This window comes from Sycon ciliatum, chromosome 3 (assembly GCF_964019385.1).
Source record: "Sycon ciliatum chromosome 3, ocSycCili1.1, whole genome shotgun sequence".
Classification (NCBI taxonomy): domain Eukaryota; kingdom Metazoa; phylum Porifera; class Calcarea; order Leucosolenida; family Sycettidae; genus Sycon; species Sycon ciliatum.
Window position 1 is genome coordinate 38,641,301 of NC_088645.1, and position 15,825 is coordinate 38,657,125.

General features: G+C 48.4%; 1 protein-coding gene across 1 annotated transcript in view; it reads left to right on the plus strand.

The window, feature by feature from the left end:
• The first annotated feature begins 3,358 nt into the window (after nucleotides 1-3,358).
• LOC135813074 (uncharacterized) overlaps nucleotides 3,359-15,825 on the plus strand; it is a 39,597-nt gene continuing 27,130 nt past the window's right edge. Inside the window, exons 1-3 of the mRNA XM_065326291.1 lie at nucleotides 3,359-3,610; nucleotides 4,153-4,383; nucleotides 12,213-12,329. Coding sequence (XP_065182363.1) covers nucleotides 3,359-3,610; nucleotides 4,153-4,383; nucleotides 12,213-12,329 — 600 coding nt within the window. The remainder of the gene's footprint in view (nucleotides 3,611-4,152; nucleotides 4,384-12,212; nucleotides 12,330-15,825) is intronic.

A 15,825-nucleotide genomic window follows, 5' to 3' on the forward strand; every position in this document is an offset into this window, starting at 1 on the left:
CAGTATAAATTCTGGCTTCGTTTTCGTTCTTGCTCATTCCCATGTAACTACTGATGAAAATGGGTGAAAAGCTTTTAGTATTATGAAATTGACAACCTTGTTGTTGTGTGTATATAAATTTTGTTCGCCTACGTCTCTATTTAAATATATATATATATATATACAATGGAAGCGGTCCTCACCAAGAAAACACAATCCGTTGCTACTCCGAGTTTCTTGAGTACTAGCTCCAGTGCACCCCAGCGCTGTTGAGCCCTCTTTGCGGTGGACGGGACCACTTCCCCCTGTATATATATATATATATATACGAACTTAGAAGTTGCGACTTCGGCGGTAATGTCATGAAGTTGGTTGCTCCAACGAGGAGCACACGCTTCTTGCCGAACTTGACACTTGACTGACTCACGACTGCCATCCGGAGCACACCAGGAGCACGTCGCACCTTCCGCTCGGCAAACCTGAAAGAAAGCACCACTCCCTGCTCAATACACAGTGTTTCAGGGAATTCACCCCTCATCATGAGCGACTCTGACTCACGCTGCTACCTGGGGCTTCACGAGGTGTTTGTCGCGCTGGAAACAAAGCGTCTCTGTAAGTTTGTATCCCTGGTGATGGTTTGGCCTGGAGAGCAGTATATAAGTGGTGCTTTTCAGGCACAATCTTCCTCAGCCTACTCAAGCTCGACTGATGAGGGGTGAATTCCCCGAAACACTGTGTATTGAGCAGGGAGTGGTGCTTTCTTTCAGGTTTGCCGAGCGGAAGGTGCGACGTGCTCCTGGTGTGCTCCGGATGGCAGTCGTGAGTCAGTCAAGTGTCAAGTTCAGCAAGAAGCGTGTGCTCCTCGTTGGAGCAACCAACTTTATATATATATATATCAATTTTTTCTTCAGACTTTTCCCGTTTGTCTCTTTCCCTCAAAAGCAGTTAATATTTTATGACTTGGGGCTCCCCGCGTGCTAGTTTGTACGTGAAGTGTGTGGGTACAGTGAGGGCTGCGTCCCACCCGCCTGTGTGGATTCACAGGAAGTGTGAGTTACGAAGTCTGAGGAAAACGTTGAATTGTCTCTGCTTGGATGACGACTACACCATAGCTCAGTGGTTAGAGCATCGCTGGCTACAAGCGAGGGTCCCTGGTTCGAGTCCTGGTGGTGACAGTCAATTTTTTCTTCAGACTTTTCCCGTTTGTCTCTTTTCCTCAAAAGCAGTTAATATATAATATATATATATACACACACACATTATCTATCTCTGTTATTCTCCTGAGTCTGTGTGTCTGTCGTTCTCTCCTGTTTTTTCTTAATGTTTGTCCCTCTCTTTCTTTCTTTCTGGGTCTGATCGTCTTTGTCTGTCTGTCTGTCTCTTTCTCTCTGAGTTCGTGTCTCTGTCTGTCGCTCTTTATGCGCATCCCATTGTTTTTGTCTCTGTCTTTCTGTGTCTGTCTGTCTCTATCTCTGTGCCGGCCACTCTTCTGCACATAATGAAATTGTGTGGCACCACAGACTTGGCTGTATGTTTACCTATGCGTGGGACATTCATACACCCACACACGCACGCACACACACACACACCCAAACATACACGCACACACGTACGCTCGATCATACAAGTACATGTAGTACTGCAGAAGTCACATCAGAGATATAATTAAAAAAAACTCTCTCTCTCTCTCTCTCTCGCTATGCCTGCCGCTGTGCTGTCATGCAGATATTGAAATTGTGTGGCACAGAACACGTACATGACTGTATATTTACCCACGTGTGGGACATTCACGCATGCACACACGCACACACACACACACACATGACCTGCAGCAAATAACATGTCATAGCTACAAGACCTTCAAAGAAAGTCATGGTATCAAGAAGATATACAATTTCACGTAGAAGGATAATTATTGTAAAACAGCTTGCTGTCTAGAGCATTGGAAATATAAATTATTATACAATACATGTAGTAGGGATACTTTTTAGAGAGTCAAACTATAGGATAAATTAATGTGAGCGACCAAAGAGGCGTACATCACATGTCCTGTACCACTATAACCACACACAAACGTCCAGGAGAATTTCACGTACCGATGGATCTATCATGCTGCCGGGATCCCTCATATATCTCATACTGTGGTACATAACCCTCGGAGAATTGCAAGGACCTAAATACGGCAAGCAAATCAGGGACTTTAGGTGCAAGACCCGTTGTTCTAGTTGTCTAGACTGCACGGTGTTCTTGAAAATACTGAGCCTCCACGTTGTATCTGTTAAAGACATGTGGCATCCGTTGATCTCGTTCGAGTAGTAGTAGTAGGCATGCACTGCATTACATTTTGATGAAAGGTTCGATAGCTGATGAATGTGTTTATCATTTGGCTTCCTGTGTGGGTACTGTTTCTGTGGATTGGTTCTGAGGAATGTTCAGATGGTCCAGGCACCTGGCCAATTAATTATGGCAGTCCAAGCTAGTTGAATATCCAGATCACTTTCTCTCATCTGGTCTACACTACATCCGCTTGCATCCATAAGCAATGCAAACGCGTTGTCCATTGCACACTGTGACAGGCATGTAACTTCTGGATGCGATTCTGGGAGAGCGCATACTGGCAGGAGGTGCTGAGACGATCTGCTATAAATGCTCAAATAATCTGTCATCTACCTGCTCCAACTTGGCTGTCCTCCTGACAAGTGAAAACTGCTGGCGTCTTCAGGGCCATAAACACCATTATTGGCATTAATCCAACGCCTCCCTAGGCTAGGCCCTTGCTCCTCATCTCTGCAGCTTCTAACAATAGGTCTGGCACAACGAAAAACTAAACTTGATATTTGGAGCTCTTAGTTCAAGCTGCATTTTCAGAATCAGGAAGTTTCAAATGGCAAGAAACCCAGCTTCTCTTCACCATTGGCATCACGAGCAATGACCATTATCAGCCAGCAATGTTACTAGAGCAAATGCCAAAGGCGCTGGCGTGAACAGAAAGCTTTTCATGCAGCAACGTTTCTTTCTCAGCAAAAACAAATAAAAAGGAAAGGAACAACAAAGGAGCAACACCAGGGATTTGTCCATACCCGGTACAGTGTACCCAGCTGTGTAGTCCCTGGAAAGGCTCTCCCACAGATTCCAGTACAAAGTCAAAGGCCACAGACAAGTGTCCCACTGAGATGCGGTCGCTTGCCCGGACCGCTGGGACGCGGACACCACCGTAAAGCAGCCTGTGACGTTTATTTTTTTATGAAAGAAAATCCGCAAAAATAGATAAGCTTGTCCCTTTAGTCCAACCCCTTCCCAACATACCCCCTCCTTGATACATCCTAATGAGTAAAATGAGTAAAATGAGCCTCATCAAGAAACATCAGACGAAATACACATGCTGATCGGTGCAGACTATATCAACGCGATACTGTACAGCAAGAAAGAAGTTAATGGCGAGACTGTGTGGAACACAGAGATCGGTAATGTAGTATCTGGTCCAGCGTCTGCACCCAGTCGAAACAGTCAGCCGGTGACTGTGTCATGTGTCACAGCCCATATCGACAAACTATGGCAGTTGGATCAACCTCCAGAACCACATCAGCACTTGCCATCTTTCCTGCTATGTCGCCAGGGCGGCGGGTACCAAGTGGGTCTCTTGTGGCGAAATGAGCGTCGCCCAATGGATGACTTTGCTCAAGCTAGAGTCATCGCAACGCGGCTTCTTGAAAAGCTGAACAAGAATGGGAAGCGTGCGCTCTATGATGATGTGCTGATCAGGGAGTACCACGAGCTTGGAGCAATTGAGCTGGAGCCATGTGAGAGCGATGCCGGGTACTATGTACCGCATCATGGTGTATTCCGCAAGCACGCTGCAACCACAACGTTAAGAGTGGTGTTCAATGCCTCGGCGACGGCTCCAGATGGCAAGTCGTTGAACAACATGGTTGACCCTCGACCGTCGCTATTGCCGAGTCTCGCGGGTATGCTTTTAAGGTTCCGTGAATATAAGAGCGCGCTGCAAGCGGACATCCGCAAGGCTTTCTTCAGGGTCAAGGTTAATCCCGACGACCGTACCTGCGTTTCTTGTTGCCCGGTCGAAGCGACAGCGACGAACTGTTAACCTGGAGGCTAACGAAACTGCCATTCGGCGTAAATTGCTCGCCAAACATGCTTACTGCGGTGATTCAGCATCACTTGAAGGAGCTACGTGCGCTGTCTGCACCCAAAGAGCGAGACTGTATTGATCTCTTGCTCACGATTTTTTACGTTGACGATTTGGTCTCTAGTGTCTCAAATGCCCCGCAAGCCAAGAAGATGCAAGAGCTCGGCGTGCGTGTGTTTACAGATGCTGGCATGGAGTTGCGCAAGTGGCGAGGCAACGAAACACCGTTTGATCCAGAGGCCGAGATAAAGTCCTCCGTCTGAAATGGAAAACCAGTGATGACTTGCTCATTATAGCAGCGCTAGGCGAGTCCGATATCACGCCTGTTTGGACCCGGCGATCCCTCCTTAAGTGTGCTGCGTCAGTGTTTGATCCGCTAGGTCTAGCAGCACCGGCAGTTGTGCCGGGAAAGATACTGCTACAGCTAGCCTGGAAAGTCGGAGGTGACTGGGATGATAAGTTTCCTGATGCCATCGCAGCCGCATGTGCGCAATGGTGGCGAGAGTTGGCCGAAGTGGTGAGCATTGACATACCACGTTGGATTTGCTGCAATCTTGACACGCCGATTGCGCTTCATGCCTTCACGGATGCCAGTGAGAAAGCGTTTGGATGTTCTTTGTATGCAGTCGTCAATGGACAGTCGCACTTGGTATTTGCCAAGGCCAAAGTGGCACCGGTGTCTCCGCCCATGTTATCCCGCCTTGAGTTACAAGCACTATGCATAGCGACTCGCTACACTGAGTTTGTGGTGAAGCAGCTATGTGTGACCGTCACGGAAGTCTATGGCTGGACTGACAGTCTCCCTACCGTTTATTGGATCAGTAATCCATCGTACAAATGAAAAACATTTGTGGCTAACCGCGTGAGTCAAGTACAAGAGATATCGAAGAAGGTCGGCATTGTGTGGAACCATTGCCCGGGTCTTCACAACCCAGCAGATTTACCGTCGCGTGGGAGTAGTGCACAGCAGATCCGTAGTCCGTTCTGGATGGGCGGACCAACCTGGATCACGGAGCCCAATGACTGGCCCACCGCATCCTCAACCGCAGCTACAGATGAGTCCAGTGTAGACGTGCGAGTGTTAGCCACCACCTGTAGTCGAGAATCTGATAATGAATGGTGACTCCAATGCAGCAAGTGATCGAGGGCACAGGGCATGGTGACTTGGAGGTTGCAGTTGTTGTGTATCACTGGCCGATTATCTATGTCAGTCCATAACACACAACAAGAGCTTCGGTTGTTATAGCTTGACTCTGGTCAAAGCTACGAGTAAGATCATTTCAAGTAATGAAGTCGATGATAAGAAGAAATTCGGCAGCTCTTTCACCAACCGGAAAGAGCTCTTTGTTTCGGGTGGAAACAGCAGCAACACCATTACGAGCACACTGTAACCAAATATGAATACTACAGAAAAAAGGTGAGTACGGTGCTGGCCCAATTCGGCACTTGCACCCCGAAGAGAAAATACAGAGTACAACAGTACAGTACGCATAGCAGATTTAGGCGCACGATGAGCAAATAAGGAGTTGATTAGATTATTGTGTTGTGAACCCTCTGGTTCTCTAAAGTGTCAGGAACGTACGACCCCACACGGCACGAAGACAACTCGGTCTTCTGGCAGCGGCGGGCAGACTTCTGAGGCAGCCTTAGCCTTGTAGCGGCGGCATGTAACACATCGCTGAGTAATGTTGCGTAGCGCCCGTCGACCACCGATAATCCAGAATTTCTGACGGATGAACGACAAGACTCCTTCTACACCTTGGTGCATCCTTTCAACATGCATTTTCTCCAACAGCAACTCAGTCAGATGATGTTTGCCTAACAGGACTGGGTGCTTGGCTCCATACGCCTACTCGCTGTGCTGAAGTCGTCCCCCGGCTCTGAGCACTCCATGCTCATCCAGAAACGGTGCAAGCTGATACACCTTCGACCCAGGCTTCACTGGTTGACCTTGCTTGATCAGCTCAAGATCCTCAGCGAAACATGCGGCTTGAACGATGCGGTACAATACGTTGTCTGCTGCAAAATAGAGTTCAGCACGAGGCTCAGTGTGCTTCCACTGCAACATCCGAGTCACCATGCCCTGTGCCCTCGACCATTTACTGAATCGGAGCCACCATTCCTTATCAGATTCTCGACTACAGGTGGTGGCTGACACTCGTACTTCTACACTGGACTCATCTGTAGCTGCGGTTGAGGATGCAGTGGGCCAGTCATTGGGCTCCGTGATCCAGGTTGGTCCGCCCCTCCAGAACGGACTACAGATCTGCTGTGCACTACTCCCACGCGACGGTAAATCTGCTGGGTTGTGAAGGCCCGGGCAATGGCTCCGCACAATGCCGACCTTCTTCGATATCTCTTGGACTTGACTGACGCGGTTAGCCACAAATGTTTTCCATTTGTACGATGGATTACTGATCCAATGAACGGTAGTGAGACTGTCAGTCCAGCCATAGACTTGCGTGACGGTCACACGCAGCTCCTTCACCACAAACTCAGCGTAGCGAGCCGCTAGACATACTGCTTGTAACTCAAGGCGGGCTAACGTGGGTGGAGACACGGGTACCACTTTGGCCTTGGCAAATACCAAGTGCGACTGTCCATTGACGACTGCATACAAACAACATCCAAACGCTTTCTCACTGGCATCGGCGAAGGCATGAAGCGCAATCGGCGTGTCAAGATTGCAGCAAATCCAACGTGGTATGTCAATGCTCACCACTTCGGCCAACTCTCCCCACCATTGCGCGCATGCGGCTGCGATGCCATCAGGCAACTTATCATCCCAGTCGCCTCCGACTTTCCAGGCTTGCTGTAGCAGTATCTTTCCCGGCACAACTGCCGGTGCTGCTAGACCTAGCGGATCAAACACTGACGCAACACACTTGAGGAGGGATCGCCGGGTCCAAACAGACGGCCTATCGGACTCGCCTAGCGCTGCTATGCTGAGCAAGTCATCACTGGTTTTCCATTTCAGACCGAGAACTTTATCTCCGGCCTCTGGATCGCACGGGATTTCGTTGCCTCGCCACTTGCGTAACTCCATGCCAGCATCCGTAAGCACACGCACGCTGAACTCTTGCATCTCCTTAGCTTCCGAGGCATTTGAGACACTAGAGACCAAATCGTCAACGTAGAAACTCGTGAGCAAGAGATCAATACGATCTCGCTCTTTGGGTGCAGACAACGCCCGTAGCTCCTTCAAGTGATGCTGAATCACCGCAGTAAGCATGTATGGCGAGCAATTTACGCCAAATGGCAGTTTCGTTAGCCTCCAGGTTAACAGTTCATCGCTGTCGCTTCGACCGGGCCACAAGAAACGCAGGTACGGACGGTCTTCGGGATTACCCGCGACCATGAAGAAAGCCTTGCGGATGTCCGCTTGCAGCGCGCTCTTATATTCACGGAACCGTAATAGCATACCTGCGAGACTCGGCAATAGCGACAGTCCAGGGTCAACCATATCGTTCAACGACTTGCCATCTGGAGCCGTCGCCGAGGCATTGAACACCACTCTTAACTTCGTGGTTGCAGCGTGCTCGCGGAATACACCATGATGCGGTACATAGTACCCGGCATCGCTCTCACATGGCTCCAGCTCAATTGCTTCAAGCTCCCGGTACTCCCTGATCAGCACATCATCATAGATAAGAAATGAGCCGATGTTAGAGGACCCCCCAACCCCCGGAACTCGTCAGCATGAGCAACCAGTGGCCTGGTGTTCACAACAGCTTCTTCTTCCGTCAGCACGGTGTATAGTTGGTCGCTTGTCAGGACTTGCATGCCGAGGGACTTGCGTAGGGAGCGCTTAACAATGCCAACCATACGTTCATAGCAGCCACCCATCCACGGTGCATGCTCACCGATGAATCTCCAGTCGACGCCTTGCTCTCCCATGTAATTCATTAGTTCCGGATCCTTCACCATTCCTCGCCAAGCCTCAGTAAGTGATTTGTCCGCGTGCTTAAATTGGGGAGCGTTATCGGACCAGATGCGTTCCGGCAAACCACGACGCGCAACAAATCTTCCAAATGAATCAATAAAGTCGACGGTGGACATAGTTGGCACAAGTTCCAGGTGGACTGCACGCGTGACTGGGCATGTGTACAGCACACACCAAACCTTCTTGGATACGGACTGTTCCTTGGTGTACATTAGACCGAAGTAGTCGACTCCGCAGAAAGGGTTAAGGAGCTCTGGTGGAAGAGGCGCAAACGGAGGAGTGGCATAGTGGTATCCTTCGACTCTCTTGCACGTGTGGCACTTTCTCAGGATTGACTTCACAGTGCTTCTTCCTTGTGTGATCCAGTACTCCCGGCGGATTCTGCTCAATGTGTGACTTACTCCAGAATGAAGTATCATCTTCTGGAAGTGGGTCACGATTAGTGCCGTTAGTGGTCCTCGATGCCGAAGAAGAGCTGGAAGCCGAGTCTCGATGTTCAATTCGCCATGCTTCAGGCGACCTCCGCACCTGAGGACTCCCTTCTGATCTATGAAGAGGTCTAACTTATGCACGAGGTCGTGCTTGTTGCCGCTTTCGAGAGCCATTAGAACATCAGAGAACTGGTGGCGCTGGGCATATTTCAGCCACAGTGTTATGGCTTCTTGCAATTCGGTTGCGGATAGTGTGGTGTCACTCTGAGTAGTTCGTCCTTGCAATTTCGCAATGAATCGTGCCGACCAAGCTGTCACTCGGGTCAATTTGCTCCATGATAAGAATCTGGATGGATCGATGAAAAAGGGTGTGTATTCTGGCTGAACATCAGCAGTCAAAGTTTCATCTGCTGTAACACATTTTGCAAACTCATCAGGAGTGGGTGTGGTCAACCGTACAGGATCCCCCCCCCCCCCCCCGGAAAGGAAGGTGGGGACCCCTGCAACTCGCAAAGCCAAGTTGACCCATGCCACCACAGGTCGACGTTTCCAGGACATGGCGATTGACCTCTAGAAGGAAGGTCGGCTGGGTTGAGGGCAGTCGGAGTGTGAAAGAACTCAATGGCAGGGTTCTTTCGAATTTCGGTGAGTCAATTCTCAACGAACTGTGGCTGTTTCTTCTTACTACGTATCCATCCGAGGACGCAGGAGGAGTCGGAGTGGACGCAGATATGTGAACTCAACCGTGAGCTGACGCTGAATGAACTCGACAATCCGGACTCCCAGCTGAGTGGCTAGAAGTTCCAAGCGGGGAATTGTGACTGCTTTCATAGGCGCGACTCTCGTCTTGCAGAAGATCAGATCTGACGTGCAGTGCGTATCTCCAATCTTTCGAAGGTAAGCAGGGCGCACACCATGTAGTTGTAGGACGGTGCATGGCCGGGACGTCGGTAGACCTAATACTCACTGTACTTAGCTTCTGGTACTTGACACAGGTGCAGTTAGAAAACATGGGGTCTGGAGTTCTTATTTTTCGAGCTGGGCATGCCGGCATCGGTAAAAATCAAAAAATTAATGGGAAAAAATGGGGGGTGGGTGGGTGGGTCAGAAGCAATTTTGCACGAGGACGGATTTTTTAATTTTTCGAAAATTACGGACGACGTCAATTTCTTGAGTCCGCTTCTTGTGTTGGCTGGTAAAGTCCTCGCCGAACAACAAGTTCCCAGACGGGCCATTTCCCGGAAGCGGCTGGACGGGCACTTGTTGGAGAGCTTCCCAGTCAGTCTTTGCCGCCGCATGACCGAGATGCTATTAGCGTTATCACCCACAAAAGACACTGCGACCTGCAGGAGCTGCGTGATCTCCTTGGCTGGTCGCCCAGCATCCACTGCGGCCCAAGCCGCCGAAACGGGCGCAAACGCGGCACACACCCTAGCTTGGACTGCCGGCATTGCTGTAATAAAATCGGTCTTCCCGCGAAAGCCCAGCGACGGGAGGTCGCGTACAAAATTATCCAGGCGAGGACACTGAGCCTCCTCCATCTCCGGAAATGGACAGAGTTTTTTTCAATTCTGCCTTCTGCTTGGAGATGAGAGACCGCTGGGCATTAGCACGGAGGAAAGCCTCAATATGCGCTGGTGGGTGCCAAGAGTCCTTTGCACCTAAGCGCGACGGGTCAAAGACCTCATCCTCATGGTCACGGTCAGGTGAGGAGCCCGTCCAACTATAGGAGAAAACCTCGCACCAGGAGCACGACCCACTACTAGATCCGGAGTCCGTGGATGAGGACCGGGGGCATCTGCCCAGCGAGCGTCGAGGACAAGGAGAGATGGAAACTCTCCGCCTAGCTCTCTCGGCCAAGGCCCGGGAGGGGACGACATCGCCGGGTCCCGACCCGGACTCACTCGACGAACGACGACGTCGTCGTTGAGATCCATCCCCAGTCCCAGTTCCATGCCCTCGTGCAGAGGGAGCCCTATGGGGTTCCGGTGAAGCCGTTGGAGATCGGTAACGATACCCCAAGCTCTGTGAGCGGGGCTTTATGCGGAAATCCCGTTAAGGGCGCATGTGCGGACTGCCTGCTAGCAGCCCTTTCCAGTCCTCGACGGTGTTCTTGATGGGAAAATGGCGATCAAGAATGGGAACGACCGTGGCCCAACTCTTTGTCGGAAACAAGGACGTGCAAACCTGGGGATTTGTCCCTTTCAAAACGTGCATGGCCATCCTAACCCACAGATTCGTCATCTGAGGCCCGGGGGCTCTCAGTGGCAACCCTGTGTGAATCTAACCTTCAGGGTCTTGAAGGTGGTGTCTGCCGTGTGCCAATTTGTGAGCCGCCAGCAGTGGCGGAAGGACCTGTTTGTATACCGCCGGAGTGAGCGGGTGGACCATTTTGTATGCTGCTGGCGTAGGCGGATGGACCGACTTGTATTCCGCTGGTTTGGGCGGAGGGACCATTTCGTATCCCGCCGGGGGGGAGGGGGGGGGGGCGGATGCAGCTTCTAAAGCCAAACGCACCTCAGGGTGAGCCAACGAAGAAATAAAATCCGAGGGGGGCCCTCATCGTGAAAGCTACTCTAGGGGAAACTGAATCACAAAAGGAAAAGACACGTCAGAGTCACCAACAAAGAGAGAGAAAAAACTTGCAAACCACTCTTTACTGGCAGAGAAAACAAGGCCAATGGAGGCAGGCAGTGGCACAGGGGTTATCCAGGGCAGTGGTTGCTATGGTGTACATACTTGAAGTATGCATTAAATAAATTGTACAATTTTCTGATCACAAGCCATAGCTTGGCTCCACTATTATAATGTGTTAATGGGAGTTGGGATAATTCTCAAAACGGGCATGAGAAAAGTCAATAATTTCTTGAATGGACTCAGATGGAGAGCCAAGGTTTAATTAATTTTCTACAAAAGAGAAAGACCAAGGAAGTACAAGTTACGCCATACTGTGCACAAACACCACCAGTCACTAAACAATCAGCTCATGCGATAACGTTGCACAACACTGACAGACGGTACTGACGTTCTACAACTAACTGGCTAACAGCTCTAGAACATCTTGGATGCTGCTTGTTACCGCTGCTTTTTGTCCATCTAAATTGTCATAGTCGAAGTACAGTGTTGTTTTACTGAGGCATTCGGTTTTTCATGATTCTTGTTCGCATAGCTTCCCTTTTTATTGATCTTTGCATCTTTTGAGCCACACAAGTTGTGTAGAATGTTGCTTCGCGTTCTCGAATCGTGGTTTGACCGTATTGTCCAGTGGTCTTGCCAGTATCGTCATCGACATGCATGAACATCCGCCAACGTCCTTCACAGCTAAGACTTTCAGCTCATGCTTATCTTGGTTGTGCTCACCTTCCCCTCCTTATGTTATGTTTATAACTTAGAACCTTCCAAGTTGGAAGGCTGTTGGTGTGCGCATCCAAGATGTGCTAGAGCTTTTAGCCAGTTAGTTGTAGAGCGTCAGTACCGTCTGTCAGTGTTGTGCAACGTTATCGCATGAGCTGATTGTTTAGTAACTGGTGGTGATAGTGGACAGTATGGCGTAACTTGTAGTTCCTTGGTCGTTCTCTTTTGTACCAGAAAAATTCTTGAACCTGTAAAGTATTCAAAATCAACTGCTGTTCTGGTTTACAGAGCTATGTACAATGTTTATTAAGAGGTCTGTTTTACTTTCTTGTTGATTTATCATTGTTCATTCTACCAGAACAACAGGACATGCCTGGACTCTGCAGTAGCAAATTATCTCAACGGCCAAACTATACCTAGCTTAAGGGCTATTATCCGCCATCTTGAGAGCAAGTACCCAGAGGAGCAGGAGAAGGTAAGCGCAACTTAGAAGAAAAGAAAATACATCAAAGTGAATTTCCCATTCGAAAACTTGCATAACCAATGAGGTACCAATATCACTATCTTTCCCTCCAGACACTTACACATTGTCTCCCTGCTGCAAACACCGCTTTTGATTCACCAAATATTCAGGCTTGGCTCAGTATCAGGTTACCGGTTCAAACTAATGATGGGTTATGCCCAACCATTTAGTGACCCAAATGTGGCGTTCGCAGCAGAAACATTCCTGTGCAATAAAGTATGAATGGCTGCAATGCAGTTTACTAAGACTGCGGAAAGGATGCAATAGTTGCAAATATTAATAGCAATGAGTACACTCAAACTTCTCTTATCCGGACGCCTCAGATACTGGCACACCTCTCTACCGGGCACCTTTAGCTTGAGTTTATATGGCAAAACTGCTTCGAATTTGGGGGTTTGAATTATTTTTCGTGTAAACTACAGTCCGTTTAAAAAAGATTTACAATCCTGGCGATCGCCCTTGGGAGTTTGCCGTCTTACCGTATGAGCGCTCGAGCGCTGCCTGGAAAAACTCACTGTGAACGAAGAAATATTCCGCGCGAAAGCACGAAAAATGACAACTCATGTCGATACTCTGGTCGATACTCTGGTTTACAACAAACGAGTTCTTCCTCGTTTCGATTTGGAGTCAGAGAGGACATGTCGAAAGTGTGGTAAATGTTGATGAGCGGCATGGGTCACCAAATCGTTTCTTTGAGCTGCGATGCAATTATTTACTCTAACCATGTGACGAAAACGACATCGACATAGTCATAATAGACTCATTCCCAACGCCATGACTTGCCAAAGCTATCCGTGTGACTTCGACGACATTTTGAGAAAAGCAGACGCCTGTGAAAGCTGATAGAAGACGGCGTTGACTGCTAAATTCAAATAAATTGGCGATGTTGAAATACTAAAATAATTCTCAAAAAGAAATCGATCGATCGATCGATGTGCCGGTGTATTCAACACGTACATGACATTGTACATGTAGCAACAGTCAAGTGTCAGTCAGTTCTGCAGGAAACGCGAGCTCCAGCAACAAGTCGTTTGGCGCACCCACCTTCTTTGTATTGTACCAACCAGTGTGATCACCAAAAAACAATGAAAAAATGTATTACTTGAAGATTTGTTGGGATTTGAACTCACAACTTCATGGTCAGCAGACAGCATTCATAACCACAAGGCCAAAAAGGAATGGATAAATCGTGGTTTTTGATAACAAAATCGATATTGGCTTCCAGGGCAAATTGTAAACCATGGGAAAAGGCCCGAAACCTGGCCGAAATTCAAACTCCTTAACCGCTGGTCCAATTGTTCCGAAACCTTCACAGAACAATTTGCCGTGCCCTAACAAGCCCTTTTATGTACTTAGTTGTCCAAATTTTCCCTTATCTTCATACTTTTTAAGACCAAAACCTGATTGTAAATCTTTTTGAAGCAGGCTATAGTGTCGGTTTATCACTGCCCACCTGTGTAATTCACTTATTTCATCAAGACATTATATTTTTTATCCTGAATACGGAATGCTTCACGGAAACGTATTTCATTGCGAAGAGCTGCGCTTCGGTCCTCTGAGCTGTGCTGATGAGCTCTAACAGAGCGAAACAGTTGCTGTCCACAGACTTGAGTGTCCTGAATACGTGTAATATGTGCCAAAACACTTCTTCAAAAAGTGGTATAATACATGGTTGACGAGCTGTCCTGAGATAACGGCAAACCTGAGTTACGGGCAGTGACGTTCGAGGACATACAGAATCGCTCACTCCAGCAACAACATTCATTAAGTTAAAAGAGAGCATATCTGAGAAAACCAGAAAATTTGTGCAAGTCGATCTCTCCAATTTTGCTCCAATTTTGCAGGTAAGTTTCCTTTGGGGTGTAGATCGACTGTGCAAATCACGTACCCCGTGACGCCAGAATGCCAGGTCTCGTAGATCACGGTCCAGCAGTTGTTCTGAGTCACCTTGATCAAGTGTATGTGCACTTACAAGGATCGCCTGTTGATATTTAGATTGGATCACTTGCAGTTTTGATGCCCAGCTTAAGAGCACGCTGGTCGCGTTGTAGGCCTTCCAACTGGGACTATCCCTCAACATGCAGGACAAAGAATAGGGTGAGTAGGGGTCAAATCGCGTTGTTAATGACGTAAGAAATCTGTGATATGGGCACGTCACGTACCACATGGAACCAGTGTAGCCTGTGCTGGTCAATTCCAAGCGACCTTCATGGCATGCTCGATGGTCATTCCCTGCTGTTGCAGATCTACATCGAGCATCAGCATGTGAACTAGCAACGGTTCCTGTTGAGCCATGTTCGGGGTGTGCGAGGTTAGTGTGAAATATGCGTACTTGTTCTTACTGCAAGAGGACATATCTCAAAGAAGTCTTGCCAATACAATACTGCTAGCGCTGTAATGATAGTGTCTGCGGGTTCTGATCAGAGCATGCAGGAAATATGATGTGTCTTACCTCCTCCATTATGGTCCGTTCCGAATAGCACATCAGGAACGATCGCGATCGTGTGCATTTTGTCGTGAACTGGAAAGCATTATTCTACATCATGAAGCATGTGATTTCATCATTCCTCTTGCCGTAGAATTCAAAAACAACACGCCAAATAGTCACTTTTTGCATCAAATGTTGCACCGAAAAATGTTGGTGGCGCAAGGAGAAGCTTGTTGTTTCGAGTGACAAGTTATCACCACTACTTTCCTTGTCAGAGTCAACAATACACTTTGTTTTGCAGCTAGTCTACAAAGCCGAAGTGATACGCCTTTCTACACTAAGGCCCTCTTCAGACTAAGTACAAAACAGCCTATAAGTCACATTTACATAGAAGTTTCCAAGACAACAACAAGAATCTGGCGTGAAGCCTAAAAAGCTGCCTACTCGTTTCAGGCAGGGTGGGAACACTTGTAGAAGGCAACTTTCATGCATTTATCATACTGTCTCACTAGGTAGCTGAACAAACGTACAGACTTTGCACCCGGGTAAGAATGCCGGCTGCTTTCACACATCCCAGGTCCATTGCGCAATAGCATAGGATCAAAGGTTGCCTAAATATTGCATGTAAAATGTGTAGTCTGAATGCAGGCTTGGAAAAATGTTGCCTTTTAGGTTTTATGTTATTTTGTACTGGATGTTCTATGTACGTAGTCTGCAGAGGGCCTAACCCAGCACGTGTGTACTTCGGAGCGACAGAGCCAACGTTCAAGACCCAGTACGGAAACCACAAGGACACATTCAACCACGAGCAGAGACGGAAAAGCACCGAACTATCCAAGTATGTCTGGAAATTGACGGAGAGACAGGAAGACTACTCGATCCAGTGGAGTCTTTCAGAACGAGCACAAGCCTACAGCAACATCAGCAAGAGGTGCCAACTTTGCCTCTCGAAGAAGTTCCGATCATAATCGCGGATAGAGAAACATGCCTCAACAAGAGAAGCGAGCTCATCTCGAAGTG